The sequence below is a fragment of the Mus caroli genome, unplaced genomic scaffold, assembly GCF_978045245.1.
Source record: "Mus caroli unplaced genomic scaffold, Mus_caroli_1 scaffold_18, whole genome shotgun sequence".
NCBI classification, from domain to species: domain Eukaryota; kingdom Metazoa; phylum Chordata; class Mammalia; order Rodentia; family Muridae; genus Mus; species Mus caroli.
Genome location: NW_028227273.1, coordinates 38096512 through 38124106, shown reverse-complemented (window position 1 = coordinate 38124106; position 27595 = coordinate 38096512). Strand labels below are relative to the sequence as shown.

General features: G+C 54.5%; 3 protein-coding genes across 6 annotated transcripts in view; 2 read left to right on the top strand and 1 right to left on the bottom strand.

Moving 5' to 3' along the window:
• Window positions 1-288: 288 nt before the first annotated feature.
• On the top strand, window positions 289-5209 carry Dus3l (dihydrouridine synthase 3 like). 2 transcript variants are annotated; one of them, XM_021186364.3, is made up of 13 exons: window positions 290-500; window positions 1106-1373; window positions 2147-2653; window positions 3013-3054; window positions 3163-3315; window positions 3414-3530; window positions 3719-3784; window positions 3889-3999; window positions 4177-4273; window positions 4421-4496; window positions 4621-4809; window positions 4902-5030; window positions 5104-5209. In XM_021186364.3, the coding sequence occupies exons 1-13, from the start codon at window positions 415-417 to the stop codon at window positions 5174-5176; spliced, it is 1914 nt and encodes a 637-aa protein (XP_021042023.1). In that variant the 5' UTR covers window positions 290-414; the 3' UTR covers window positions 5177-5209. The 2 variants fall into 2 exon arrangements, with proteins under 2 accessions (XP_021042021.1, XP_021042023.1); XM_021186362.3 differs by having other exon boundaries at window positions 289-500; window positions 3889-4273.
• Window positions 5210-5506: 297 nt separating this feature from the next.
• On the top strand, window positions 5507-7507 carry Prr22 (proline rich 22). Its single transcript, XM_021149654.3, has 3 exons — window positions 5507-5820; window positions 5905-5970; window positions 6415-7507. Exons 1-3 carry the CDS (start codon window positions 5709-5711, stop codon window positions 7494-7496), a joined length of 1260 nt encoding a protein of 419 aa, XP_021005313.1. The 5' UTR covers window positions 5507-5708; the 3' UTR covers window positions 7497-7507.
• A 2861-nt stretch (window positions 7508-10368) lies between these two features.
• The window catches only part of Rfx2 (regulatory factor X2), a 55892-nt gene continuing 38665 nt past the window's right edge, over window positions 10369-27595 (bottom strand). For all 3 annotated transcript variants that reach the window (XM_021149744.2, XM_021149747.2, XM_021149746.3), the window contains 12 exons: window positions 22058-22239; window positions 20872-20991; window positions 19566-19681; window positions 18939-19057; window positions 18590-18702; window positions 17822-17976; window positions 16494-16591; window positions 14989-15138; window positions 14118-14326; window positions 12325-12478; window positions 11910-11952; window positions 10369-11552 (listed from right to left, as the gene is read on the bottom strand). In XM_021149744.2, coding sequence (XP_021005403.1) covers window positions 11440-11552; window positions 11910-11952; window positions 12325-12478; window positions 14118-14326; window positions 14989-15138; window positions 16494-16591; window positions 17822-17976; window positions 18590-18702; window positions 18939-19057; window positions 19566-19681; window positions 20872-20991; window positions 22058-22239 — 1572 coding nt within the window. In that variant the 3' untranslated portion in view covers window positions 10369-11439. The remainder of the gene's footprint in view (window positions 11553-11909; window positions 11953-12324; window positions 12479-14117; window positions 14327-14988; window positions 15139-16493; window positions 16592-17821; window positions 17977-18589; window positions 18703-18938; window positions 19058-19565; window positions 19682-20871; window positions 20992-22057; window positions 22240-27595) is intronic.

Sequence of the window (27595 nt, the reverse complement as noted above, 5' to 3'; positions counted from 1 at the left end):
GCCTCGAACTCATGATTCACCTGACTCCATCTCCCCAGTGCTGGGATTAAAGGCGTGCGCAACACCGCTCAGACTGCGGTTTATTATTATAAAATAACAGACACGTTTGTAAAAGGGACAAAAGCAAAGTGGGTGAGTGTGAGCTGCACCCACACCCACACCCCCAGATTCACTTCCAAGGATCAAGAGTGACCCACGGATGACCGACGAGAACCCCGCGGGGACCCTTGAGCACTTCCGTTTCCTGCGCAGCCTTGCCACGCCCCCCGCCGGCGCCCCCACGGTCGTGCGCGCGCGCGCCTTAGCAGCATTGGTGTGGTCTGAGCGTGCGCATTTCTTTCTGTAGGCTCCAGAGGACACGAGCGACCCGGAAGACTTTCCTGCCACACTCCAGAGCTGGTGTGACGGGCATCGATGGCGGAGACGGCAGCGGAGAGCGGTGGTGGCGGTGACTCCGGGGTTGGCGCGTGCGAACGGGGGGTGGCGCCCATTAAAGCTCAGTGAGTCGCTGGTGCCCGTCAGCGAAGCTGATGTGGCCTTCCCGGCGTCCGTGGCGGGTGCTAGTGGTGCATGCTGGGAGGTGTGGCGGCATCCTGGAGAGCGGCATCCCGGAGGCGCCAAAGTCTTTACCTACCTTCTGCTGTCACACGAGTGTAACATGTGTTACATGTGTTGGTTGTCACAAGCAGTGAGGCCGGCTGTGCACATAGGCAGCTTTGGGGAACCAGAAGCAGGGTCCTTGGTGCATGCTGGGGCTTGTAGTCTCCACGAAGGGCAAAAAAAAAAAAAAAAAAATATGGCTCGCGGCGAAAGACCTGGGAAGGGTAGTAGCTTGAGTCTCGCTGCCAAGCATGCTGGGGTTTGTAGTCCCTTCGTAGTCTACCAAGGATATTGGTATTTGTGTGTCGCAACCCTTAAGGCAATGCAGTTCTCAGAGCAGGGACACAAATGGCTCCCTCAAGTGTAAAACAGGTGTCCCCGCGGCACTGTTGAAAAATGGCTGGTTCTAAGTAGGGAAAGCTTCCTGCAAGCAGGAGCACGTGAGCTTGGCATTAGCCCCCAAGCCCCTTTACCTGTGCACATCGAGCCTCTCCCGCTCTGGCAGGTACCGCACAACCAAAGAACGGTTCCACGAATATCTGGATGGAGACAAGCAGGAGGGTGCATGCCAGGAAGTGCCCACAGGAGACCCAGCTGAGCCAGGGGCCAAAAGAATTCGCCTGGAAGATGGGCAGGAAAATGGGAAGACAGAGGTGGCAATTGAGTCCCGTGAAAGGCAGATGCCCAAGAGGGCCCGTGGCCAAAACAAAAGCCGGCCCCACGTGAAGCCAGCACACTACGACAAGGAAAGGCTCTGCCCGTCCCTCCTCCAGGTGAGGGGTCGCTCTACAGGCTTGGCTTAAAGTCTGCAGATGTTGTGCTATGACAAATATACGTGACCCTTGACCTACAGGGACTCGACCTAGTAGTGCCTTGCCTTGGTCCATGGTGCTGCCTTCAAAGTCATTGACCTATCTACACATCACACTTGAATTTATTTATTTTTGGTTTTTTTTTTTTTTTTTTTGAGACAGGGTTTCTCTGTGTAGCCCTGGCTGACCTGGAACTCACTCTGTGAACCAGGCTGGTCCTGAACTCAGAGAGCACTCCCAAGTCCTGGGATTAAAGGTGTGCTCAGCTATTTCAATTTACCTTTTTTTTTTTTTAAAGATTTATTTATTTTATGTATATGAGTCCACTGTAGCTGTCCTCAGAACACCAGAAGAGGGCATCAGATCCCATTACAGACGGTTGTGAGCCACCATGTGGTTGCTGGGGATTGAACTCAGGACCTCTGGAAGAACAGTCAGTGCTCTTAACCTCTGAGCCATCTCTCCAGCCCCCTTAATTTACCTTTTTAAAGAGGGTCTTGTATGTCCTGCAGCTGGAGTTACAGGTGGTTGTGAGCTGGGAAATCAAATCCACATGGTGTGCAGGAGTAGCTGGGGTTCTTGACCTCGGACCTGTCACTCCAGCTTGATACTGTTCCAGCTTTAGGTGAAACAGGCACGCTGGGGACACTTCCCCAGGACTTGCAGATGGCAGAATAGCGCTTTGCCCACCCTGGCCATTCAGTCCTCTCCTGGTCCTTTCCTGTCCCTCACAGGAGCCGGCCACCCCATGTGCATTCGGAGACCGTTGCCGCTTCCTGCACGATGTGGGGCGCTACCTGGAGACCAAACCGGCAGACCTGGGCCCCCGCTGTGTGCTCTTCGACACCTTTGGCCGGTGCCCTTTCAGCATGACCTGTCGCTTTGCTGGAGCACACCTGGGGCCCGAGGGGCAGAACCTGGTGCAGGAAGAGGTGGTGGCCCGCTGTGCGCAGCTCCCTTCAGTGCGGAATGGCTTAGACAGGGCCCTGCAGCAGCAGCTGCGGAAGCGCCAAGTGTGCTTTGAGAGGGCTGAGCAGGCCCTGAACCGCCTCACCCAGGGCCCCATGCCCACTGTTGTCCCTGAGACCACTGTGGCCATGGTGACCCCAAAGCAGAATAGCTGTCATGCCCAGCTAGATACCGTAGGAGGGGCTGGCACCCCGCAGAGCAGCCCTGTGCCCACCTGTGGCCCCTTGACAGACGAGGACGTGATCCGGCTGCGGCCCTGTGAGAAGAAGCGGGTAAGGTGCAGGCATGGGAACTGGATTCCTGCGTTGTCCAAGTCCTGTCTCAGCAGCAAGAGCCTGAACTGCCCCAGAGGATCAGGGCTAAGGGAGAAAAGGGTACGATGGAAGGCTCTTGAAGGGCAGGCACCGAGACTAGGGTTTCAGAGCTTGAATAGGAGCTCTCCAGACAGAAGGCCAGTCATTGGCGAGCTTTCCCCGTAAGACAAGTGAACTTGGTGTGTACAGCGGCCAGCAGCAGAGGGAGGCCACTGGGGGATGGCGGCGGGGGGGAGGGGGGGAGGGGAGGAGTGTGGGAGGGGGACAGGGACGTGTTAGTGGGGGAAGGAGGCCTGATGTGTTCATTTCCCTTCCAGCTAGACATCAGCGGAAAGCTGTATCTGGCTCCTTTAACCACGGTAGGAGGTGGCTGGGGGTGGGCGGCCCAGTGGTCCCTGGGGCATTGCTGGTCCAGCGTGCCTGCTTTCCTGATCTCTGAGGACTGACCATGTCCCTGTCCCGGTCAGTGTGGAAACCTACCCTTTCGCCGCATTTGCAAGCGCTTTGGTGCGGATGTGACCTGCGGTGAGATGGCCGTGTGCACGAACCTGCTCCAGGGACAGATGTCTGAGTGGGCTTTGCTCAAGCGCCACCCCTGTGAGGACATCTTTGGGGTGCAGGTCAGTGTTTGCCCTGGAGGAGGTTGCCATGTTAGGGACGTGCTGTGGCTGTGTGTGGAACGGCCAGTCACTGAGCAGATTCCGCCTGCCTGGTGCAGCTGGAGGGCGCGTTCCCTGACACCATGACCAAATGTGCGGAGCTCCTCAACCGCACCATTGACGTGGACTTCGTGGACATCAACGTGGGCTGCCCCATCGACCTCGTCTACAAGAAGGTGATGGCTGCTCTGCCCTGGAGCCTGGGCTGGGTGTGGGCCAAGCCCGGGCCCCTGCCCTGCTGGCCCTGTGCCTCGGTTTCCCCATCTGGACACGGAGTTGGGTGGCAGGCAGTTCACCTGTATGTGGGTGCCTACAGGAAGTGTGTGTGTGTCTTGGAGTTCACCAGGGTCTCTGTGTCCCACAGGGTGGTGGCTGTGCACTCATGAATCGCTCCGCCAAGTTCCAGCAGATCGTGCGGGGCGTGAATGAGGTAACCCGGCTCTTGAGCGCTATGCCTCTCCTCTGTCCCCAAGTGATTCTGCCATGTAGCCTCCAGTCCCGCTGTTTGCTCCCCCTCTGCCCCTGTCCTGAAAGGTGTTGGACGTACCACTGACTGTGAAGATGCGCACAGGCGTCCAGGAGCGTGTGAGCCTGGCACACCGACTGCTGCCCGAACTGCGGGACTGGGGTGTCGCACTGGTCACGGTGGGTGTCGGGCAGTGCGGTCACACGTCAGGGTTCCTGTGGCTCTCCCGCTTCCTCGTTCTCTCTCTCTGTTTGGTTTCTTGCTGTCTCTCTGTGCCCCCTCCTGCCCTTCACCTCTTGATCCCCTCGACCTGTTACCTCCACCTTCAACCATCATTACTGCTGCCTCACCCCCAGCTCCATGGCCGCTCCCGGGAACAGCGCTACACCAGGCTGGCCGACTGGCCCTACATAGAGCAGTGTGCCAAGGTGGCCAGCCCCATGCCCCTGTTTGGTAGGTACCCAGAACCACTAGGGTCACATCTTTCAACTGGGAAGACTGGGAGGGATGCTGGGTCCCTTGGAAATCTCCAGACTGATTGGTGATGCCCCCCATGTCCATGGGGCCTGCCACTGTCAAGACCCCACTGTGTCTCCTCAGGAAATGGGGACATCCTTTCGTTTGAGGATGCCAACTGTGCCATGCAGACAGGCGTTGCGGGGATCATGGTTGCCCGGTGAGCAGCAGCTGGGCTGGGGCAGCAGTGCTAGGACCTTCTGCACTCCTGTGAGGGCAAGGCCTGGCTGTTGAAGGGATGGAGCTCAGAGGCACAAGTCCTCACTGGGCGTCTCCCTCTGTAGTGGTGCCTTGCTCAAGCCCTGGCTGTTCACGGAGATCAAAGAACAGAGGCACTGGGACATCTCGTCCTCCGAGCGCCTGGACATCCTGAGGGACTTCACACACTACGGCTTAGAACACTGGGGCTCCGACACACAGGGTGTGGAGCGGACCCGGCGCTTCCTGCTTGAGTGGCTCTCTTTTCTTTGCAGGTGGGCATTGGACAGGCAAGCAGCTAGGGTAAGAGATCGGAGCCTCAGGCCTCACTTGGCCTTCTTGCCTCCCCTACCCTCCTGGCCCACAGGTATGTGCCCGTGGGCCTGCTCGAGCGACCCCCACAGAGGATCAATGAGAGGCCACCCTACTACTTAGGCCGTGACTACCTGGAGACGCTCATGGCCAGCCAGCAGGCTGCAGACTGGATTCGCATCAGGTACTCACTGACCAGGGCTCTGCGAGTTGATGGTGGGTGGCCCAGGCCTGACCTTTCCCTTTTATCCCCACAGTGAGATGCTGCTTGGACCAGTACCTCCTGGCTTCGTCTTCCTGCCCAAGCACAAGGCCAATGCCTACAAGTAGCCGACACAGACAATAAATATTATTCTTCTATCATTTCTTTTATTTTGTTGGCTTTTTGAGACAAGATCTCCTGTTGTCTGGACTGGCCTTGAACTCCTGGAATCCTAGGCACTCACCGTCCATCATACTTGGCTTTTTTTTTTTAGGTGTCCTGTTTTGCTGGCCAGTGTCCTTGTGATTTTGGTTTTTCAAGACAGGGTTGCTCTGTGTAAACCAGGCTGGCCTCAAACTCAGAGAGCCACTTGCCTCTGCCTCCGAGTGCTGGGATTAAAGAAGTGTTCCACCACCACCTGGCTGTCCTTGTGACTTTGAATTAGGTGACTTGCGTGAAGGCAGCAACAGCGACCTGGCTCAGGGAGCAGAGGGAGTCATCTCTTGCCCACCCCCTCCCCCTCCCCCGGAACCCAAGTGATGAGCCTGCCCTGGACTGGAACCCTCCACCTAGCAACGGGGCAAACAGAACCCAGAGGGACTCTATCCCCAAGGTGCCTCTGCTGCCACCCAGGTCCCCCCGGGGTGGCTTGTCTCACCCATGCAGCATCCCAAAACCCTGAATCCCCCAGCCATACCCCAGGAAGGCTTCAGCCTGCAGAGCCTGGAGGGCCCTGAGGTGCCAGGTGGCCCAGAACCCCTTCCCACCGTAGGTACGATGGTGGTGGTGGGCAGGGGTGTGTGATGGCCATGGGGCCTGGGCTCTTGCCCCACCCACCGGGCGCCTTTGTCCACAGCCAATGCTAACCTGCACTATCAGACCCCCGGCTCGGACCAGGATGTGCTTCCAGCCCCTCCAGCAGGTATCAGCCAGCACCCCTGAGCCCTGCTATGAGCAGGCTCCATACTCACCCGAGATGAGACCCTAAAATGATCCTGGGTCCCCTCTGTACTCCAGACAGATTTCCCCATAGCTAAACTCATGTGTCACATTTCAAAGTGACACTGGAGACCAGGCCGAAGCCTGCTTTGGTGACAGCAGCTGCTACTAGGCAAGGCTTTCTGAGAAGCCTGGGCACCCAAACTCAGGTCGCTGTTCCTCTGAGGGGCATCAGAGGAGAGAACCCCAACAGTTTCTGTGTGTCTTGCCCCCCACGAGTCCTCAGATGACTGGTAATCAGGGCCAGGTCACAAGGTTCCTCTGAGGTCAGGGCTGTGTCCTACGTGCCTGGGCTTTGGGCATCCCGCCCCCCTCCCCAAGGCCTGGTTGCCCCATGGAGCTCCACTCAGGTGTCTGCCACCCACAGGCTTCCAGATGGCTCCCTGCGGCTGCTTCTTCGACCCCCGAATCTACCGCATTGAGTGGGCCACCTCCGACTTTGGCCAGTCATCCCTGTACAAAGTGGCAGTGGCTGGGGGTCCTGCCTTGTCTGGTGGCTACTTGCTGGAGGCCCCATCCTACCTCAAGGCCCCAGGGCCACCACCTCTACTGTACCCCCACTACCAGCCGGCCCCCAGCGGGCCACAGTACCTCACACATTACCTTCCTGCGGAGGAGCCTGTGCCTGAGGCTCTGGGCTTCATGCGGGACGGAGGGCCTCTCAACTTCATGGAGATGCTCAGAGACCGCCTGGCACCTCCGCCAACCCCCAAAGAGACTACGCCATCTCCCTTGCTTATCACAGTCCCCACGGCACACACGCTGCCACCCGGGCCCTATGGCCATCTCGGTGGCCAAGCCAGCCAGTTCCCAGCACCCCAGGTGACCATGAGGCCCATTGAGGCTTCCAGGGAGCTGCAGAGCAGTGGTGTGGCCAGGCCAGGTCTGCGATTCCCACCTGGGCCTGTAGAGGCCAAGGTGGCCAAGGTGGAGGACGTCACCGCAGTGGGCTCAGGCGAGACCATGCCTCCCGAGGCGCCACGTGCGTTCTTCCTACCGGACAAGGTCCTTCTTGAAGATGCCATGAAACTTTTTGATTGTCTCCCTGGTGGCACTGAGCCTGAGGTGGCCTTGCACAGGGGTCCTGGCCCTGGACTGCGGGACAGTGGTGGCGGTGGGGATGACTTTCCAACCGACATCCGCTCCCTGCACCTGCCAGATGACCTGCTGTCCTTTGACTACAGTGTCCCCGAGATCCTAGATGCGGTGGCCAATGTGGACTACTTTTTCAGCTTCAAGGCCCTGGATGATGAACCACCAGTGCCGCATCTTGGGGTCCCTGCCACTGACACAGTGGCCCCTGGCCTGCGGTCCCATCAACTGGGGAAAAAACCCAGCACGCCCACCAAGAAAGGGAAGCCAGGCAGCAGACACAGGCAGACCACAGGCCCAGCTGACACAGCCGCCACCACAGGACCCAGGCTGGACCCGGGAGCCATCCCCAATTAAAGCGATTTGATCTCTCAGCTGTGTGTGGACACGTGTCCTGTGGCCACGACCAGGCAAGCCTGCTAAGACTGCTTGGTGAGGCCAATGTGTGTGTGTGTGTGTGTGTGTGTTGGTTGGGGTGGTGGTGGCAGTCACATGCCTTCAGAGTTCAGCCAGAATCCTCAGAATTGAAGTGTCAGGCTGAACTGTTAGCCCTGCATTCAGGTTGCCTGGGTAGGGAGATTGCAGGCCAGTCTGGGCCACAAAGCACAGCCTCATCTACAAGAAATGAAGACGGGGTGCTGTAGCTCAGTTACTAGCATTTTGGGGCTCAGTTGGTACAGTGCTTAGGAACTCAGTTGTTATTCACAAGTATAAACTATGTTTGGTACATGGTTGTAACCCTAGCACTGAGGAGGTAGGAGGAGACAGGATCCGAATTTCAAGGCCAGCCTGAGCTTTTTGACACTGTCTCAAGAAGGTCAATCACCTGGGGCTGGCCATGCTGGGAGGTCTCTTGAGAAGTGGGATTTTCTTTTCCAGACACCACACTGAAATGGGTTCCCTTGTATGTTTGGTGGTCCGAGTCAAAGTGTCCTTCGAGGAGTGACACTCACCTGGATGTCTACTCAAATGGCTGTCCCCATCCTCCTGCTAGGTCACTGCACCTCACCTGTGCCCCATGAAACCACAATTTATGGAAGGCAGACAGGGAGGTGGCCTCTGCTATGTAGGGGCTTTGGCGTTCTCTGGGGGAAGCTGGGCTCAGCCTCGGCATGGTTGCTGGTGGGGCTTGACAGGGATGGTTGACTGCAGGAGCCGTGGAGTTGTTTGTGGGAACAGGTATGGGCTTTTGGGAAAGATGCTGCATGCTGTGGGGGAGGCCTGATGGGCAGGCAACAGCCACTTTTCTCAAAGGGTATCCATCTCCCACGAAGCCACGATTAAGGGTGTGTGGAGCGGGTGGAATGGCTTGGCAACCCAGAACCCGTGCGAAGGTAGGACCGACTGATCTCACTTAGCTGTCCTTTGACCTCCACACCCTGTTACCAGGTGTCACTCGCTGCTTGCCTCCTGTTCAATCCCAAGGCCACCTACCCACTGGACCCTCGTTCTCCCTAGCGCCTCTTCATGTTTTTTTTTTTTTTTTTAAGATTTATTTATTTATTATATGTAAGTACACTGTAGCTGTCTTCAGACACTCCAGAAGAGGGCACCAGATCTCGTTACGGATGGTTGTTAGCTACCATGTGGTTGCTGGGATTTGAACTCTGGACCTTTGGAAGAGCAGTCGGGTGCTCTTACCCACTGAGCCATCTCACCAGCCCTTCATGTTTCTTAAGACAGGGTCTCAGGATGTAGTCCTGGCTATCCTGGAACTATGTCAACCAGGCTAGCACAACAATTAGACTCCCTCAAGGCATGCACCACCAGCTTGCTCTTCTTTAAGACAGGTCTCCTGTAGCCCAGGCTGGCCTCAATCCTGCCATACTACCCCTGCCACCATCCTAAGAATCTCTGGAAAATCTGAGCTCATATCTGCTTCTGTTAAGGGTCAGGTGCTGACAGGTCCGAGCATGGGAGAGCAGTCTGAACAAGGGGTGATACCTTTGTCCTGGGAGTGGGCGAAGTCACTAAAGCTGGTAGGGCAGGGCCCAGGGCAGGACCCAAGGATGGAGATACAGGAGCCAGGGGAACCTAGGAAACCTAGGAGGCAAGGGCACACTTCAGAGAGAACATTTCCCTGTGAGGGGGCATTTCCACTTTTGTGTTTTTGTTTTTTGAGACAGGGTTTCTCTGTATAGCCCTGGCTGTCCTGCATTTCCACTTTAAAAAAAAAAAGATTGTATGTATGTGAGTACACTGTCACTCTCTTCAGACACACCAGAAGAGGACATCAGATCCCAGTACAGATGGTTGTGAGCCACCAGGTGGTTGCTGGGAATTGAACTCAGGACCTCTGAAAGAGCAGTCAGTGCTCTTAACCGCTGAGCCAGCTCTCCAGCCCCTCCACCCTTTCTTTTTAAACAAAAAAAAGTATTTGTGTGTGGGTGCTTTGGCTAGATGTGTCTGTGCACTACACATGCAATACCTGTGGAGGCCAGATGGGGATGTCATATCTCACAGAACTGCAGTTATAGATGGTTGTAAGCCACCCTGTGGGTACTGGGAATCGAACCTGGGTCCTCTGCAGAAGCAGCCAGTGTTCCATCTCTCCACTGACCCACCTCTCCAGCTCCCATCTCTTTAATAAAAGGTTTTTCTCAAGCCATGAAGGACCAGTGTCCCTTGAGCTCTCTCTCCATCATGTGGGAGCCCAGAGTTGAAGCAGGTTAGGCCCACCACCACCAGACTCACGTATTGTATACATCTATGAACCAAGGAGCCACTGGACTCACACCCCAAGTTCCTAGGAGAGGCCATTTGCCCTCACTCAGAGAAGTACCTGTTGGGTGCCATTTATTCTGTTGGGTCTGGAAGGACCACCCTGTGCAAACAGATCCTCCTGTCATCAGCTCCAAGCTGGCCTTGCTGGGACACAAGTCCATTTTTGTCTATCACTCCCAGAAGGGAGAGACCTTGAGGCCAAAGGCTCAGTTTTTGAGGAGCCATAGGGCTAAATGGGAGGCTAGTTGTCCCAGAGTGAGTTTGGAAGACATCTATTAGATCCTCTGGAGCTGGAGTAAGGATGGGGACCTACCTACTCAACAAAGGCCAGCACAGTGCAAGGCTAGAATCCAGTGTGTATTGCTTTCCACAAGGGGGATCCTGGTCAGTCCAGTCACGGAAAGCATCAATGTCCCGAAGGACACCATCCTTTAAAGCTGTTCTGTCTAAAGGCTCTGTGTTGGTGACCAGTGCCGCCTGAATGAACAAACACGGACACCAGGTATGTTGCGATGGACACATTCATAAGAACCTTCTAAGAACAATTACAGCACAGAACTATTGGGGGGAACAGTTTTTCCAAAAAAAAAAAAAAAAACTATCATATTTCATTAGGTGCTTCCTAGGTATGGGAGGGCAGGGCTTGTGTTGGGAAAGAATTCTCAACATGGCGACAGCAGCAAGGTGTGACGTGTTAGGGCCTCTAGAACTCAGGGCCCAATAGGCATTGGTGTTCATTTGTCTGCAGAGATCTCATGGTCTGGAGTTGAGAAGGGGTTGGCCACTGGCCAGCAGCAAGCATGGCAAGTTTGGGGGAGGTGTCTGGAAGACTGCAGGGGCTCAGGCACTGCCCTGAGCACAGGTTTTGGAGTTCTGTTGGGAGGCGTGGATATGGTGCTGACCCCCGTGGCTACTTGGGGAAACCCAACACAGGCCCCCCAGGTTATCGTGGTATTAACCATGAATTGGACAGAAAGTCTATAGTCAAGCAGATGGGTCGAGCATCTGGGCTTGACTGGCCCTGTTTGGAGCCTGTTATCTCTTTGGGGCTTGGACCTGTCCAGGATGAGATGAGATGCCGTGAGTATGTATGACCCAGGGTGTGTGCCTGGAGGTCTTGGCTGTCCATGAGAGGCCATTAGATACATGGAGACCACAGCACAGGGGACCTGCAGAGCCTCCACACAGTGGCCAGAGAATAATAGGCTCCTCCCCCTCTGGGCTCTGCTGGAGTGGTTTCTCTTTGACATGGTGGTTAGCTGAGTGGGAAAGCCACCAAGGTGGCTGGGACATTTCTGGGGATGTGCCTCACAACTCACATACACACAGCAGGCTGCTGTATCCTCTCGGGGACAGCCCAGGGTCAGGGCCACTTTAGCAGAGTATGGCAGCTTGAGTGACCATCTTAGTTGCCCACAGTCTCTGGCACCCTGTGGGTGGGGACCCCATGCTACCTTGGGTCACAGTAAACATGGCATCATTGAAGAGGCACTAGTGTGATACAGCTGAGAGTCCAGGTCCCTAGAGGGCCAGGTGACGCCTTCCGGAAGCATGTGGAAGACGCCCAGGGAAGGGGCTAGATGCCCTGCAGTGGGTGGCTGGGGTCACTCCGTTCCCGCTTCACGAGGGGCTCACCCAGACTGCGGCCATCCACATCTGCCTCACTGCTGTGTCCATCCCCAATGTCCTCTGCAGGGATGAGGGGACAGAGGTGCCACTATGAACAGAGTTGCCTTGCCTTTGCTTCAGGTCAATCTGCCCCCATGTCCTGCCTGGTCACCCTTGGGTTCATCAACAGGCTGGGCTTCTAACCTGGGTCTCTAGTGGTCACAAGCCACTGGCCTCAGCCACCCAGACTGGCCAGTGATAATCTCTCCTCACACCCTGTTAAGCTACCACAGGGTGTCACTGGAGCCCATGCCCAGTTGCCAGGACTCCCACCACCTGCACACTAGTCCCTGGGATCCTCAACCCAACACAGAGGCTACCACAATGGTACCTCTTATAGATACTGTGCAAGGGGGCTGGGAACCAGGGCACACCCACCTTTGTCCAGCAGGGTCAGTGACAGGGAGGCCAGATCGTTGAACTGTAAGGGAAGGGAGAGTTACAGGCTTGCACAGGTGACAGTCATGAATCAATCCCTAAGGTGAGTGACTAGGAAGAGCTGGGCTCTGAGAGGGTTACATGGCTGAACCCCTGTCTTGCAGGTCCCCCAGATGGCTCCCACAGAGCACAAGCCTTCCTGTGGCTTCAGTTCTTTGCCTTTTTAGTAGGTAAATTGTGTGTGTGTGTGTGTGTGTGTGTGTGTGTGTGTTTGTACACATGTGCAGTACCTACAGAGGCCAGAAGGTGGCACTGGATTCCACTAGATTCTCCTGGAGAGGGAATTCCATATAGTTGTTGAGCTACTATATGGGTGTCTGGGTGGATCTGGGCCTCTGGATCACCCTGGCCTCACCTCGCCCATGACGGCAATTGGCGTCTCCCCGGTAGCCTGGGCCACACGGTGCTCCACCAGGTAGAACATGTACTCATCATAGAGCAGCCGGATGAGGTGGAAGGAGCCGAAGCTGGCAGCACTGCGTAGGGTCAGGTCACGGATCACCATAGAGCTAGGGACACAGGGACAGAGAATGGGCACCATCACTGGAACTGAGCCTGGAGTGCTGGCCTGGCTCCTCTGGGATGCTCTGAGCCTGAAAGCACTGCAAGAGCTGCCTGCTTGAGGCCATCAGGTCCACAGAGGCAGGGGATGGCCACCCATTCCCAGACATACATAGGGACATAGGGGGATACAGGTGAGTACAACGCAGTACATCTCAGCGCTTTTTGCTTTATTTTTAGCTCTTTTAAAACATATATCTGATTTATTTAATACCTATTTTTGAGACAAAGTCTTTCTACATAGTCTGGGGTGTCCTGGAACTTACTATGTAGACCAGGTTGGCCTCAAACTCAGAAATCCTTTTGTCTCTGCTTCCAGAGTGCTGAGATTAAAGTCACATGCCATACATGGACACACACACTTTTTTTTTTTTTTTTTTTTTTTTTAAAAAACATGTTGCTGCCCTGTGGTACACCCTGCAGGTGCACTTGCCCCAGGAGGCCAACTGACTGGAACTGGAGCTGCAGATGTTGTAAGCCACCACCTACGTGCTGGGGATTAAATCTCAGTCCGTTGCAAGAGCAGAGCCTCCTGTCCCAAGTCAGAACTGACATCACAAGTGAAGGCTGTCACGTGAGCTCTTCTCTGTTTTTAATTTGTTTTGTTTTTATTCTTTTATTTTGTAATCCCTCTTTTTTGATGGGGTGGGAGTGTCTCATTCTGTAGTCCAGGCTCATGCTGCAGTCACCATACAGCAGAAAACTCAGGCTTTCTTCTATGATTCCCTCCCACACGCTTCAATCAACAGCTTCCTGTGACAGCATGTGACTGAGGGTCACTCTGCAGCTGTGACTGGAGTTTAAGGACCAGACTGACCTAGGCCTTAGCCAGCCCTGTGAGAAGCCTCACACAAACACCGGTCTCCCCACTTGGGCAGTAACATCAGCACAGCCCCACACTCGGAACTGCCGCTCTGTCCCTGCCAGTTTCATGTCCACTTGACACAGGCCAGAGACATCTAAGAGGAGGGAGCCTCAACTGAGAAATGCCTCCCGACAATCGGGCTGACATCCAGCTGTAGGACGTTTTTTTAGGGGGAGGGCCCAGCCCATTGTGGTTGGTGACCTCTCAGGGCTGGTGGTCCTCAGTTCTATAAGAAGCAGGCTGAGCAAGCTATGAGAGCAAGCCAGTAAGCAGCACCCTCCATGGCTTCTGCATTGGCTCCTGTCTCTAGGTTCCAGCCTTGTTTGAGTTCCTGTCCTGGCTTCCTTCTGTGTTGGACTATGATGCAGAAGGAGAAACCAAATGAACCCTTTCTTCTCCAGCTTGCTTTTGGTCACACTGTCTCCTCACAGCAACAGTAAACCCGAGTTACCACTGAGGTTTCCAACTCTGGGGGCCACAGTCTCATCTCTATATCTTTGAGCAGCCAGCTCTTGTCCTGGAAATTTCAAATGCTATTTTCCTGATGGTCCCACTAGGGACTTGTGTTGGTAGCTCCTGCATCTCTGTCTGAGGCCATGGTGGGCTCCAGCCCTGCCTTCAGATCACATGGCCCCACTCTGTTTTCGGATTAGAGGCCCAGAGGGTGTTTGGACCTTAGGGGTGGCACCTCCCTATCATGGATGTGGGGTGACCCAGCTCACCTGTAGAAGGACCACTTGAGCAAGAACTGGCGCGCAGCCTTGGGGAAGCTGGGGCTGCCTGAGTGCTGCTTCAGGACCTGGGTGACCACGTTGTCCAGCCAGCTGGCCCACTGGTCCAGCGAGCTCTGCTGCTGCAGAGTGACCTTGAAGTCATGCTCCAAACGCTGCACCAGGCTCTCCTCACACTGGCACACCCACGAGGCCTGCTCCTGCAAAGGCATAGCTGGTGAGGGCAGGCCTGGGGATCTTCTAGTGTATTTATTGGAGACAGGGTGAGCTCATGTAGCCCTGGCTGGCTTCCAACTGCTGAGATGACTCTGAACTCCAGGGTTGATGCGTTGCTGGGGATGGGGCCCAGGGTTTGGTGCATGCTAGGAGGGTGCTCTGCCCACTGAACCCCAACTCTACCTTTCATTGTGTATGGACAAAGTCTCAAGAGGTAGCCCAGGTTAGCCTAAAACTCCCAATCTCCCTGGCTCAGTCTCCTAAATGTGATGACAGGCATGTGCCACTGAGCTTCACAAAGACTCACAGTCTGCTGAAATGATGACCTCGGAGCCCCAGGGGCTGTCCTTAACTCTGCAATTGTTTGTACTTTTCTGGCAAGATGGAGCCAGACACACAAGGTCCAGCAGCTGGGAGCATTTGGAATGCCAACAGGCATTGCTTGTTAAACTGGCTACCAAAGGAATCCAGACACGGTAGGAGGTGGTTGGTGGGCTGTGACCAGACCTCAGACTCCCCATTGCAAACATACAGGCCAAGAAGGGATGAGCTGCCTGCTGCATCCAGCTGTGGTTTGCTGGTCAGCCTGAGTGGGGAAGACCAGTCCAGAGCAAGGCAGAGCAAGTGGATGTCACTGCCAAGTCACCTGCACATTGGCAAAGTCCACGCGGTTGAGGTCACTCAGCATCTGGTTAATCTGTGACGTGTTCTGCAATACAGCACGTGCTGCCTGTGCCAGGTGGTTGAGGGACGTGTAGCGCCGCAGCGTCTGTGCGAAGGCACTTACAACACCCACCTACAAGGGACCCAGGTGACAGGTCAGCAAAGCCCCTGCATGGGGGATGGACAGACAGAGGTGCACACACACACACAGACACTTGCACACGTGTACACATGCATGCACACCACCCTGCTCCCTGAGGCCTGTGGAGACTCAGGATAGCAGGGAATGAAGGGGCAGGATGGGGGACCCTGTAGGGAAGAGAGACCATGTTAGCCCATGTGCCCATCTCACTGAGGAGCCGTCTAGATTGTCTAACTGAGGAGGAGAACATCCCACTGGCTGAGCAGAGCAGACACGGGTGCCCAGCAGTCTTGGGCTCTGCCTATGATGGACTGTGTCCTCCGGATATGCTCCAGGAAAAACCCTTTCTCCTTTGTGTTGCGGCGTTAGGCAAGTGACTACGCATACAGACTGAGGGTGCAGGGGTGCATGAAGGTGGCAGCCAGCCCATGACACGGCACATCTAAGGGCTTTCCCTCCTGGCCCCGTGGTTGTCCCTGCTTCGGGAAGCCTCAGTGGATGGTAAAGATTCAGATCCCGATGAGGTGGGAAGTCCCAACACTTAGGGGACTGAAGCAGGAGGATTATGAGTTGGAAGACAGAACTTTTGGGCTAAATGAGACTGTTTTTGGAAGATTCAGGGAGTGGGGTCGGGGATGGAGAATCCTCACACCCACCAAGCTTATGTGTGGGTGTGGGTAGGGATACGGAGGCCAGGGGTTGAAGTTGGGGTCTTCACTCTCGGCCTTAGTTTTTAATCTATTTAATGCAATGGTGAGTATGGGAGTCGGTTCTCTCCTTTCACCATGTGGGTCCCAGGGATCCCTCAGGGGATCTTGGTGGCAAGAGCTCTTCTTACCCACAAAGCCACCTCCTGGGCCTCTGCACTCTACTTTTTTGAGACAGGGCTTACAGGTTAGGCTAGTGGTTGTTCTGGTGAGACCCTTAGTGCTGATGCTACAGTGTGTACCACCATGCAGTGGTACCACCTTTTTTTTTTCTGTAGTGACAGAGTCCAAATTCAGGTCATGCTGTGTGGCAAATGTTACCTCCTGAGCCGTGGCCCCAGCCCCAGCCCCAGCCCCCAGCGTCCCTGTACACATGTTCCAGAGTATCTGGGCCACAGATTTACACTGAAGACTCAGGTCAGGTAAGGAAATGAAAGTCCCACAAGCCAACCAAGGTAGCTGTCTGCTCTACAGTGGCCCAAGAATGTCATGTCCAGGGTCATCTATGGTCTTCTCCCTGCCAGTTCCTCTCCTACCCCCACAGCATCCTGGGAGGCCTATTTTCCTAGATACACAGGGAAAGTGGCCTGGGAAACACAGGGAAGCCAAGGGGTCCCCCAGATCCACATGTGCTAGTACCTTGGTCTGGATGACCTGCTGAGGGAAGTCACTCATGGCATTGATGAGCCAGCCCTCTAGGCTCTTGGCGAAGTTCCTGATGGCCTGGGTGAGGGAACCTGGAGGGGTGAACCAGTGGCTCATGGTGAGTGGGGTGAGCACCATCCCAGTGGGTCCACCACATTCCATATACATGATATCAGGACAGGTGAAAGTGCCATGGAGGTACAAGTGGCAGCCTGAGGGTGACTGGGGCCCTGGTCACCTAGGGAGGAAGTGCCAGGTGAGAGCAGGGAGCAGAAACTTGTCCCCAGCTCTGAGGAGACACTGGGCCTTGTCTGGGAATACACATGGCCGGCACAGTGATGGAGCTCCTGGTGAGGAGACCAGGGACACTGCCCAGCACCTGGAATTGCCTGAGCTGCCACAATCAAGATATATTCGTCACCAGAACCACAGCATCTGGGTCAGATACTCGCACACACATATGTGCACACACAAAGTGTGTTCTGTCAACATTTGAATTTATTTTATGCTGATTTGCCTTAAGAAGAAATTTAGACTTTCTGATTTTGATTTCAGGACAGGGTCTTTCTACATAGCTGATCTGGAACTCACTCTATAGCCCAGGCTGGCCTCAAACTCATAGAGACCTGCCTGCCTCTGCCTCCCCAGTGCTGGAGTATAAGGCATGAGCCACCATGCTGCGGTCATCAGACTGCTCTTACTTTCCTTTTAATTTTAATTTATTTTCAGACTGTTTTTGAAGAAAATATGTTCCAACATCACTGTCTTCCTGAGATTCAAATGTCACCCTGGCTGGCCCCCAGGAAAGGCCACAGTTCTCTGTGTTTCTAACCTCTAGCAGGAAACTCCTCAGGGCACTTAGAAAGATCTAAACTGCTGGACACTAATAGTCCCACACACACGCACCTGCAGGGAATGCAGCGAAGTCTGAAGCTGGCTTTGCTGCCCACTCTGGGACCATGGGCACTGAGCTGGGCAGGGCCTGTGTGGGTCCAAGGCTGTGTGGCTTTATGGGTAATCCCCTCTTTAGTGGGCCAGTCTTGGCCATTTTTCCTAGTACGCATCCCTGGTGCCCACAGATGGCCTGATGTGCCATTGAATCTGAGGTGGTCACCATGGTTTTCCTAGCTGATGACTCTTGGGCGCCCTTGCTCCATGGAACCTTCTGGAAAGCCTGGTACCTGCCCTGGCCCATTCTTAGCACCCTGCTGCCTGGCAGAGCTCCCTAGAGTCAGGAATGGGGAGGAGTTGGCAAGTGAGGGGACACTGCAGGATTGAGAGGTGGCTCTGGGGGGGCAGGGCCTTGGGATGGGGCCACTTACTGGGGACAGGCCGCAGCACATCTGGGATAAGGGTCTCCACCAGCGTCTGGTACAGGATGTGATCACAGCTTCGCATCCACTGTAGGATCGGCTCACATTTACACAGAGAGATGAGCTTCTCCTTAGGGAGGAGGGTGACTTCTGGGTCCTCATCGCTGTGGGAGAGGGAGGGGACACAGGGGAGTTTAAGCAGGCTCTGCTCGGGGGCTCGGGCTCTTGCCTCTCACCCATGCTGCTCAGGGAGCGGTGTGGTCCCTTGGGTCCCCAGGATGATGCAAGTTACTGTAGTCTCTGGTCTGGGTCACAACTTGGTAGCATAGATCCTGATACTCAGGAACCCAAGGCAGAAGGATGACAAAGCCATACCCAGCCTGAGCTACATCAAGAGAGCTGGGGCCATGGCTCAGGGGAACAGGCCCTGCCCAGCATGAGTAGGCCCAGCATGAGCAGGCCCAGCATGAGCAGGCCCAGCATGAGCAGGCCCAGCATGAGCAGGCCCAGCATGTGCAGGCCCAGCATGTGCAGGCCTAGCATGTGCAAGCCCATGGTCCCCAGAACTACAGCAGACCAGGCATACAATTGCCGTAGAAGCAGGTGGTGCCCAGACTCATTTGTCAACCACACCAAGTCTAAAAGCATGGAGAAGGGGTGTCTAGGCACCTCCTCAGACAGCCTAGACACACGGAAGGTGTCATCAGGAGACTGCCTTGGGATTAAACTGGGGAGCACATGGGCTGAGTCTGCCCTGTCCTGAGGTCAGGGTGTCACCTGGCAGGCAGCGAGGCACAGCTATCGCTGGAGGTGGACTTGCAGTTCCAGAAGGACAACCACAGCTTCTCAATGTACTGAAACTGGAGGTTCATGACGACATCTAAGGTAGCCTAGGAGCAGAACAGCCTGTTAGGGGGTAGGCCTGGTCATGTGCCTGGTGCTCCGGGCAGCTGTGGGGTCTTCTGAGGTCCCCAGAGGGGCCTTGCTAGTGAGGAGAGGAGAAGTGCCCAGGGAGAAGGTCCATCCAGTGGGAGGACATGGGCTCTGGCCTCCAGTGGGACACAGATATAGTGGTGGTGTGAGGGAGCCGTGGGTGGGGGTTGGGTCTGGCTGAGTAGGGCGTCACCTCACAGTGCCTGCGATACACCAGCTGCAGGGCCTTCACATCATGAAGGGTGACGTTCTCCTGCAGTAGCGTGCTGCCTAGGTCAGGTGCCGGGAACTCTGGGAAGACGTGGGACACATCTGGGGAGAGACAATCCGCACATGTCACACATCCAGGCTCCAGAGGACACAGGCACTGGAGACACACAATAGTGCTGTCCTCATGTGGTGACTGTGGACGTCAGCTCCTTAAGTTATTATTCTGGACTTAGGGTAAGCAATGTCTCAGAAATATCACCTAAGCAGACAGTCTGGGGCTGGGTCAGTGGCTAGAGTGCTTGTCGAGACACATGAGACCCTGGGTCCCATCCCCAGCATCACAGTGACCTGTCACCCCAGTATTCACGAGGATTAGGAGTTCAGGTCAGCCTGGGCTATAGGACAGTCACAGAGGAATCTCTATGCTCAGCTCTGGGTGCACTGCCAGTACCCAAAGTCACCATCGTTATGACAACCACTTTGCCAGTCACTGTCTCTGTCTATGGTCATCTCACATATCTGCTGTCCGGGTATACACCCATCATTCTAGAGGTATCAGAAGAAGACTCATCTACAACTGTCTATACGGTGGAGCAGGCCCCACACTCACCTATGTACTGCTGGTGATGCTGGCCCTGGGTGGCCATGGCCTGATCGGGCATGCCGTGCATGTTGCTGTGAGCGCTGCCATCCCCGAGGCTGTCTGACTTCTGGGCTGGCCGATACCTGGGCAGAGGACACATATGCTACCAGGAGCCCTCAGCAGCCCTTTCTGGGATGAGCCCAGTGAGCACAGAGGACTCAATGTGTGTGATGTGCCATTTTTAATAGCAGTTAACAGCAACAAGTGTTCTTTCTCTCCCAATGGTGGGGCCTGAACTGTGGAAGTATCTAGCACCCAGACAGACCTGGGCCCAGGAGTAGTGCTGCTGGGTACCAGGCTCAGGGGCAGGAAGCCGTCACACAAATGTCCCCACCATCCAGCTCCAGAACTAACACTCTACCCCTTCCTGTCTTTGTGACTGTGCTGGTGCCAGGAACTTCCTGGGAGGGAGACGCTGCCATGTGTCCTGCGTCTGGTTCATGTGCCCATTCACATTGGAACAGAGATTAGAATGTCCTTCGTTTTCCTGGCTGACTGGTATTCCAGTGTGGGCAGACTCCCCTTGGGCTGCCATCACCTGCAGCATGTCTTTATGCTGTTTCCCTCCGGAGGCAGGTGACCTTTGACACAGACCCTACATGTTTCATTACTGTGTGGCAGTTCTGACTTTGGATTGACTTTGGGCTGGATCTACTAGCGGAAACATACTCAGACCAGTCAGCCCCCTAGACACTGCTGGGCAAGCTGGCTGTGACAGTCAGCCAAGGGCCATGAGGTGAGGTCTCTTGAGGGAGGAAGAAGAAGATACCACTGAGGTGTCTCTGGGATGTCCCTTGACAAGGATGAAGGCTTGCTCATGTCTGCTGGTCCTGAAAGGAACCAGTGAGGGGCTTTGGGGTGTTGTCAAGGGTGGAGCTCTGTCTAGAATCTTCCAGTGAGGGGCTGGAGGTGTCATCAGGGGTAGGGCCCCTGCTTAGGGTATTTGAGGTCTTCAGTACCTCAACAAAACAAGATAATTAAGGTCTGTGGCTTCTTCTAGAAAAAAAATAGAAATATAGATACCTAAAAAGAAAATAAATGAAAACAAAAGAAAAGCGTGTGTTGCCAAGATGTGGGTGGGAGGGAGGCATGGGGCAGGACATGGTTTAGACAATGAAACCTCCCTCATCTGACACCACATTCCACTGAGTGTCTGTCCAAGCACACAACAGAAGACTCGTGCAGTGTCTTGCCTGTCATGTTTGGGGACACAGTTGCAGCACCCTGGGATCGAGGGCTACAGGACTCAGCCAGCCTGGCCAGTGTCACCCACCTAGGCTTCTGGTGTGTGGGTTGCTGCCTCATGGCCATGTACTGTGTGTCTTCCTGCAGCCGGTTCAGTGGGGAGTCTGGCTTCAGGCGGATCCCATAGTAATGGTACTTTGAGTTGCCTCTGGAATAAAGCATCACAGGGTGGACACTGTTGAGGGACACTCTCCTTAGGTTTGGCAATCATGGGGCCATTCTCTTTGTAGCAGCCTCTGGTGGGGAAGCCCCTCTCTTGTTAGTGTGATAAAGGCTCTGGGATGTCCTGCACTGATAAAGTGGTCGCCTCTGTCCAGCTCAGGTCTGCCCACTTACTGTGACTCTGACTGACAGCTCTTGCCCAGTGTCCCTCACACCTCATCTCACAGCTGGCCTTACAGACCGCATGGCAACACATCTCGAGTGTGGATGACAGGTGTGCATCACCACACCAGGCTCTAAGACTCCATTTTGAAAAGGGGTGTATCTTATTATGAAGTAACAAGAGCAGGAGGTGGCCTTGACATGCTCAAGGGATGACACACAGGTAGAGGCAGAAGGGGCAGCAGTTCAATATCATCAGATAGTAATGAGTGTGAGGCTAGCCTGGGCTACATGAGACTTTCTCAAAAGAAAAAAATATAAAAAAAGCTTGTTCAGAGGAATTTCAAGTAGATTTTAAAAAGTGAAAGGAGGGCTGGTGAGATGGCTCAGTGGGTAAGAGCACCCGACTGCTCTTCCGAAGGTCCAGAGTTCAAATCCCAGCAACCACATGGTGGCTCACAACCATCCGTAACAAGATCTGGCGCCCTCTTCTGGAGTGTCTGAAGACAGCTACAGTGTACTTACATATAATAAATAAATAAATCTTTAAAAAAAAAAAAAGTGAAATGAGCCCAGTGTACAGGCTTTAATCTGAACACCTGGGAGGCAGAGGCAGGTGGATCTCTGAGAGTTCAAGGTCAGCCTGGACTACATAGTGAGCTCCTGTCTCAAAGCCAAACCAACAAAATTTACAAAATGAGAGTGAACTCCATGTCTCAGCCCTCTCTCCCTAGTGTCTCCCCGCCTCTCGCCTGGACAGCTGGAAGTCATGAGGCCTCCACTGACTGGGGCTGGTGGCCTGTGGGCTTTGGGGAGCTGGGTCTCTGACATGGGAAGAGAGGAGGCGGGGCTGGCATGAGATGCAGGGAGCCCCGGGGGTTAGCACCCACCTGGTCCCCAGGCGTCGTGTGCGCAGGCCCATGAACACAGAGCGGATGAGCTTGCCAAAGGATGCGGCATTGACTGGCTCCAGCTTGTGCTCCTGGCAGTGGCGCAGGTAGTGGTTGTACAGGGAGCTGCGGGGCAGGCTCACACCCTCTGCTGTCTCGTAATTGTCCAGAAGCCACTGGAGCTAGAGGACAGATAGGCATCAAAAGCCTAGAGTCCCAGGACAGCAGCTCACTTCCCTGTGCTGGCAAGGGCAGTGACAAAGCCACCTGTGTGATACTCACATCAGTTCCCTGAATGAATTGCCATACTTCTGTCTCTCCATCATCCACCCATCATCCTACCCACCCATCTGCCCATCCATCCCACCCACTAGCCCATCCATGCACCAACACATGCATCCATGTGCAGCTTGGCCTCCACTCCTTGACTTGTTTTATAAACCCTCATCTCTAGGCTGAAATGCCCACAGCACTACACTCCTGGGAACACTCAAGTCTCCTAATCCCACAGCCAAGGGGCAGATTCTGATGCAGAAGCACAGGGCAGTGGGCAGGTAGCCTACCACAGGCTGATGGCCTGCCCAGCCCCAAAGGTCAGAAGGCTGTGTAAACCTGGATACCCAGAGAGGCCCTGAGAGGGCTGAGGCTGTATGCAGAGGTCATGGCTTAGAGAGGTGCCAAGAACCCACCACCTGGTCCCTGCTGTGGGTGTTGCCACCCTGTCTTGGGTCTATCCTACAGGTAAGACTCATGACCTGACCCAGTGGCTGCCCTGTGACTAGATATGAGCTACAATGCTGGCAAGGAGGCTGAATCCATCCATGCATGAAGCCATTATGTCTTGTGAATGGTGCCTGCTGCCTGGAGGGCCCTTCCTAGGTTTGTGTCCTTTGTCCCCATGCTTGCACTGTCTCCCAGGGGAGTCAGTGTTAGCCACTGACAGCTGCATGGCCACATGGCTGGGTCCCCGCTTGCACTGTCTCCCAGGGAAGTCAGTGTTAGCCACTGACAGGTGCATGACCACACGGCTGGGTCCTCGCTGCTGAGGGAAGCTGGCCCATGCTCCTCTCTAAACAGGGAGTGTACTCTGGGGAATTCCTCTATGGGGTCAGGCAGAGTCACCACACAGAGGCCATGTTGCTTCTTACTGGTCTCCCCAACTCCTGTGTCCCTCCTCCATCACCTTGGGGCCAGGCTCAGCGTGGATCAGAATCTAGGTCGGAGGGCTGCTTTGGGGAGACAGCAGAGGCTCCAAACAAGACCATAGATGCCACATCTGCAGGGTGACCAGTTGAGTGGACAACAGGCTGCGGGCCACACTGTGCTCAGAGAGCACAGAAAGTCTGGGAACGTTTTTCGGGCACCACAGGACTAAGAGCTGTCTCTCTGGAGTTGGCAGGCCAGAGTTGGCTAGAGGTGGACTGGCTCTGCCTCTGGGCAGACAGAGCCAGCTTCAAGGGTGGAGTAGGAGTTGCCCTCCAATGCTACCATGATTCATCAAGACCTCGTGGATCTCTGAGCACTGGGTTCATTTGGGCCATTCTGCCACCTTGCTCGTACCAGCCAGCAGCTGTGCCCAACCCTCCACGCATGAGCCTGCCTTGGCTGGCACTAGCCCAGCAGATGTCTCTGCTGTCTTCTCCACCCCACAGAGCACAATCCTCACTTTCTACCAATAAGGTGAGCAGGTGGCAGTTTAAACAAGGTAACAGACACGTGTTTGCTTCCCGATCCCTGAACTTGGGAGGCCAGAAGGACTGAGACGTGGAGGCCAGCCTGGGCTAGGGACAATATTCTCCAAGGGGACTGAGCTTGCCTGCCCAGGTTTTGCTTCCATCCTGAGGTATGAACAGTTTGATTTTGCTGTCCCTTCTGACATGCTGGACACAGTGGCCTTCCCCTCTCCTTATCTCAGTGCAGAACTCAGCCACTTCAGGGCCACCCTCGTGCCTCCCACTTGACAGAACACCGAGGACCAGGGTTGAGGGCCAGCGTTAGTCCAGGGTTTAGCCATGAGTGAGCTCCTTCCACTCCTCTGGGAACTTCATCCATCCCTGTGTGCTGCGTGACACTGCAGAACCTATTACTGTGTAAGGATCCAGCATGAATGTGGTTCTCACACATCAGGGCCACTTGGACCCTTGGGCTTCTCTTCTCAGCTCTCTATCCACTTAGGTCTGTGCTATGTCCCTGACACCACAGCTCCATGACGCAGGAGCAGAGCTGTGTTGTTTTTGTTGGTGCCCCAGGACCCTGACATGGCACTTCAAGACCAAAGCTGGGACCAAGGAGTCATTGAGAGGAGGGAACACTGCAGGGGACTCCGGGTATGGAAGCTGCAGCCCTGCTTTTCTTTGTCACCTGATTCCATATCTTTCCTGAAGGCTGGAGATCTGAGGAGGATGAGGAGGGCAGGAGGAAGGCTGAGGTTTAGACAGAGTGATAGGAGGACTCACACGGGGAGGCACAAGAATAAGGGTGGGGCTCACAAGATGGCTCAGCCAGCAAAGGGACTTGTTCGATTTCTGGGACCCTCATGAGGGAAGGAAGAAATGACTCTCTCAACTCGGCCTCTGAGATCTGCAAGCACCATGAGGTGAGCTCACACCTTCCACAATAAACAGAGAATACTTGTTTTAAAAGAGTGAAGGCTGCTAACTGGGCCCTTGAAGTTTCAGTGTTGGGGTGTCTGACAAGGGTCGTGTGTTTGATGGCTTTTGTTAACTGGGAAAAGGGACCTTCAACTGAGTGAGGGATTGCCCCATCAGATTTACCTCTGGTACATTTTCTGAATTGGTGATTGTACTGGCTAGTTTTGTGTCAACTTGACACAGCTGGAGTGATCACAGAGAAAGGAGCTTCAGTTGAGGAAGTGCCTCCATGAGATCCAACTGTAAGGCATTTTTTCAATTAGTGATCAAGGGGGAAAGGCCCCTTGTGGGTGGTGCCATCTCTGGGCTGGTAGTCTGGGTTCTATAAGAAAACAGGCTGAGCAAGCCAGGGAAAGCAAGCCAGTAAGGAACATCCCTCCATGGCCTCTGCATCAGCTCCTGCTACCTGACCTGTTTGAGTTCCAGTCCTGACTTCCTTTGGTGATGAACAGCAATGTGTAAGTGTAAGCTGAATAAACCCTTTCCTCTCCAACTGCTTCTTGGTCATGATGTTTGTGCAGGAATAGAAACCCTGACTAAGACAGTGATTGATGGGGAAGGGCCCAGCCCATTGTGGGTGGTGCCATTCCTGGGTTGGTGGTCCTGGGTTCATGGCTCAGCAGGCTGAGCAGGCCATGGGGTGCAAGTCAGGAAGCAGCACCCTCCATCACCTCTGCTCCAGCTCCTGTCTCCAGGTTCCTGCCCCGACTTCCCATGCAGTGAAACAAACCCTCTCCTCTCCAACTTCTTTCTGGTCATGGTATTTATCACAGCAATAGAGACCTGACTTCGATCCTGCTATGGTAGGGTCTGCAATAGCCACCAATGAGCCCTATGTTGAAAGACCAGCATGATACTACACTTCAAGGTGGTGGGCTTTTAAGAAGTGGGGTTGGGTAAGAAGACTTTGGGTGACAGTTGCCTCTTCCTCTCTATTTTGGCCTCATCTGCCACAGATTCCTGGCACGTGTCCTGTGTGGCCTGGTCCCAGCTGGCTGCAAGATGGAACCTCTAACACTATGAATCAAGCTAACGCATTTTCCTTTCCATGTGGATGCAGGTGTGTTACGGTAGTGGAGAGCTGTCCGCTGTAAGCACGACCCACAGCAGAGCCACATCATGTCTACATTTCAGTTTCTAAACAAAATGTCACATCGTTCAAATCCATCAGACATACTCATTCTGCCCGGCAGTAAGGAAGGGCTAAGGTGCACTTTGCAGACAGACAGGGTGGGCCTATGGGAGTCCCTGTCTTAGGTGAGCATAGAGGCCTGGCCTCAGGAGAAACTGTTGCCTTCCTGGGGGTGTTGGAAACAGTACTGCTTCAGGCCAGGCCTTGGTGGCTGCTTGGATGGGTGGCCAGTCCCAGCAGTTATTGTAGTGACAGCTACAGATAAAGCTGTGATTTCTCCTAATGGCCGTTCCTGCCATTAATCCTGCTCTAGCTGCCTCTGCTCTCCAAACCAACTTTAGAAACAGGGCTAGTGCCGGGTGGTGGTAGTGGTGGCGGCGGCGGCAGTGGCGGCGCACGCCTTTAATCCCAGCACTTGGGAGGCAGAGGCAGGCGGATTTCTGAGTTCAAGGCCAACGTGGTCTACAAAGTGAGTTCCAGGACAGCCAGGGCTATACAGAGAAACCCTGTCTTGAAAAACAAAAACAAACAAACAAACAAACAAACAAAAAGAAACAGGGCTAGCAGAACACAGCATGGGGAGATTCATGGCTCCATTGCTAGTAGCCACCGTGCCAGGTAACACTCAGTGGCCACCAGGAACATGGCTCTGCTGGACATGGTGCCCCGTGATCCCCTGTACCTAGTTGGAAGATATAACAGCTTTGCTGAGGCTGTGACATTCCCACCCTCCAGAAAGCCCTACTAAGAGCTGCAGTACCACAGCCAGCCCCAGGGACAACAGCAAGTCACTGCAGGGACAAAGGCAGGTCACTGATAACTCTCCTCTCCCTCCCTGGCACTACCTCCAGCCAAACGCTGCATTCTCTTTCTCTGCCACAGATATGGCAGATTTTCTAATAAGATCTGATCTCTACTTCCCTTGCTCCTATGTCACCAATACCCCAAAGGAGAGAAGAGTGTTCACTTTGGCGAACACTGACAGAGGAGCGGGTAGCCTGGGTCTATCATGTAGACTCAGGTTGGAAATCAAGCACCCGACACCCTGCAACAAGCACTCTGAGTGGTCCCACACACATTCTGAATGCCCTATAGACACAGGAACTTGGGGGCTCTGTCCTCATGATTGGCTTCCAGGCGCCCGACAAGCTGTTGGTGGTCACAGGCACTGCCTTTAGTCTGAGCCTCTGGCTTGCTGAGTAGATCACAGTGTGATCTAGGTCTCTTTCCTTGAAAATGACAAAGGCTTCTTCTCCCTTGGGCTCTGTCCCCAGGAGGACTGTCCAACAGTGGTGAGCACTGTTCATTCTGGAGGATTGGGCCCCAGTGTCCTGGGTTTCTGGGACAAGGCACTCACTGCATGCTGCCTGGGACAGCACCCAAGCTTGTGAGCTCTCAAGGCTTCTAGACCTTTCTCTAGATCAGTGTCTGTCCCTCTCCCAGAGAGTCATGGCCTCCCACAACAGTTCACCGTGAACCTGGGCCAGCAGCAAGGTTTTGGGGAATCACTAAATCAAACTGGACAAAAAGCAACTGTTAGGAGTCTCAAGGAAAGGTGGCATTTGAGGGCCATGTCAATGGCCACAGCCCAGTCCAGGTTCTGTGGCAGGTGTTAGTTTTTGAGAGGCCATCCCAGTCAGGTGTGGTAGCACACTCCTCTCATCTCAGCTCTCAGGAGTCTGTGTTAGGAGGATTGCAAGTTGAAAGCCAGCCTCAGATACACAGGCAACTCCAGGCTAGCCTAGGCTACATGAA

What these genes read in the sequence shown, in the direction of transcription:
- Dus3l (XM_021186362.3), top strand. Translation starts at nt 415, where the DNA reads ATGGCGGAGACGGCAGCGGAGAGCGGTGGTGGCGGTGACTCCGGGGTT. An exon ending in GTGGCGCCCATTAAAGCTCA is followed by an intron (nt 501 to 1,105) that starts GTGAGTCGCTGG and finishes CCGCTCTGGCAG; the next exon opens with GTACCGCACAACCAAAGAAC. An exon ending in TGGCTCTCTTTTCTTTGCAG is followed by an intron (nt 4,810 to 4,901) that starts GTGGGCATTGGA and finishes CCTGGCCCACAG; the next exon opens with GTATGTGCCCGTGGGCCTGC.
- Prr22 (XM_021149654.3), top strand. Translation starts at nt 5,709, where the DNA reads ATGCAGCATCCCAAAACCCTGAATCCCCCAGCCATACCCCAGGAAGGC. An exon ending in AGAACCCCTTCCCACCGTAG is followed by an intron (nt 5,821 to 5,904) that starts GTACGATGGTGG and finishes CTTTGTCCACAG; the next exon opens with CCAATGCTAACCTGCACTAT. An exon ending in GCTTCCAGCCCCTCCAGCAG is followed by an intron (nt 5,971 to 6,414) that starts GTATCAGCCAGC and finishes TGCCACCCACAG; the next exon opens with GCTTCCAGATGGCTCCCTGC.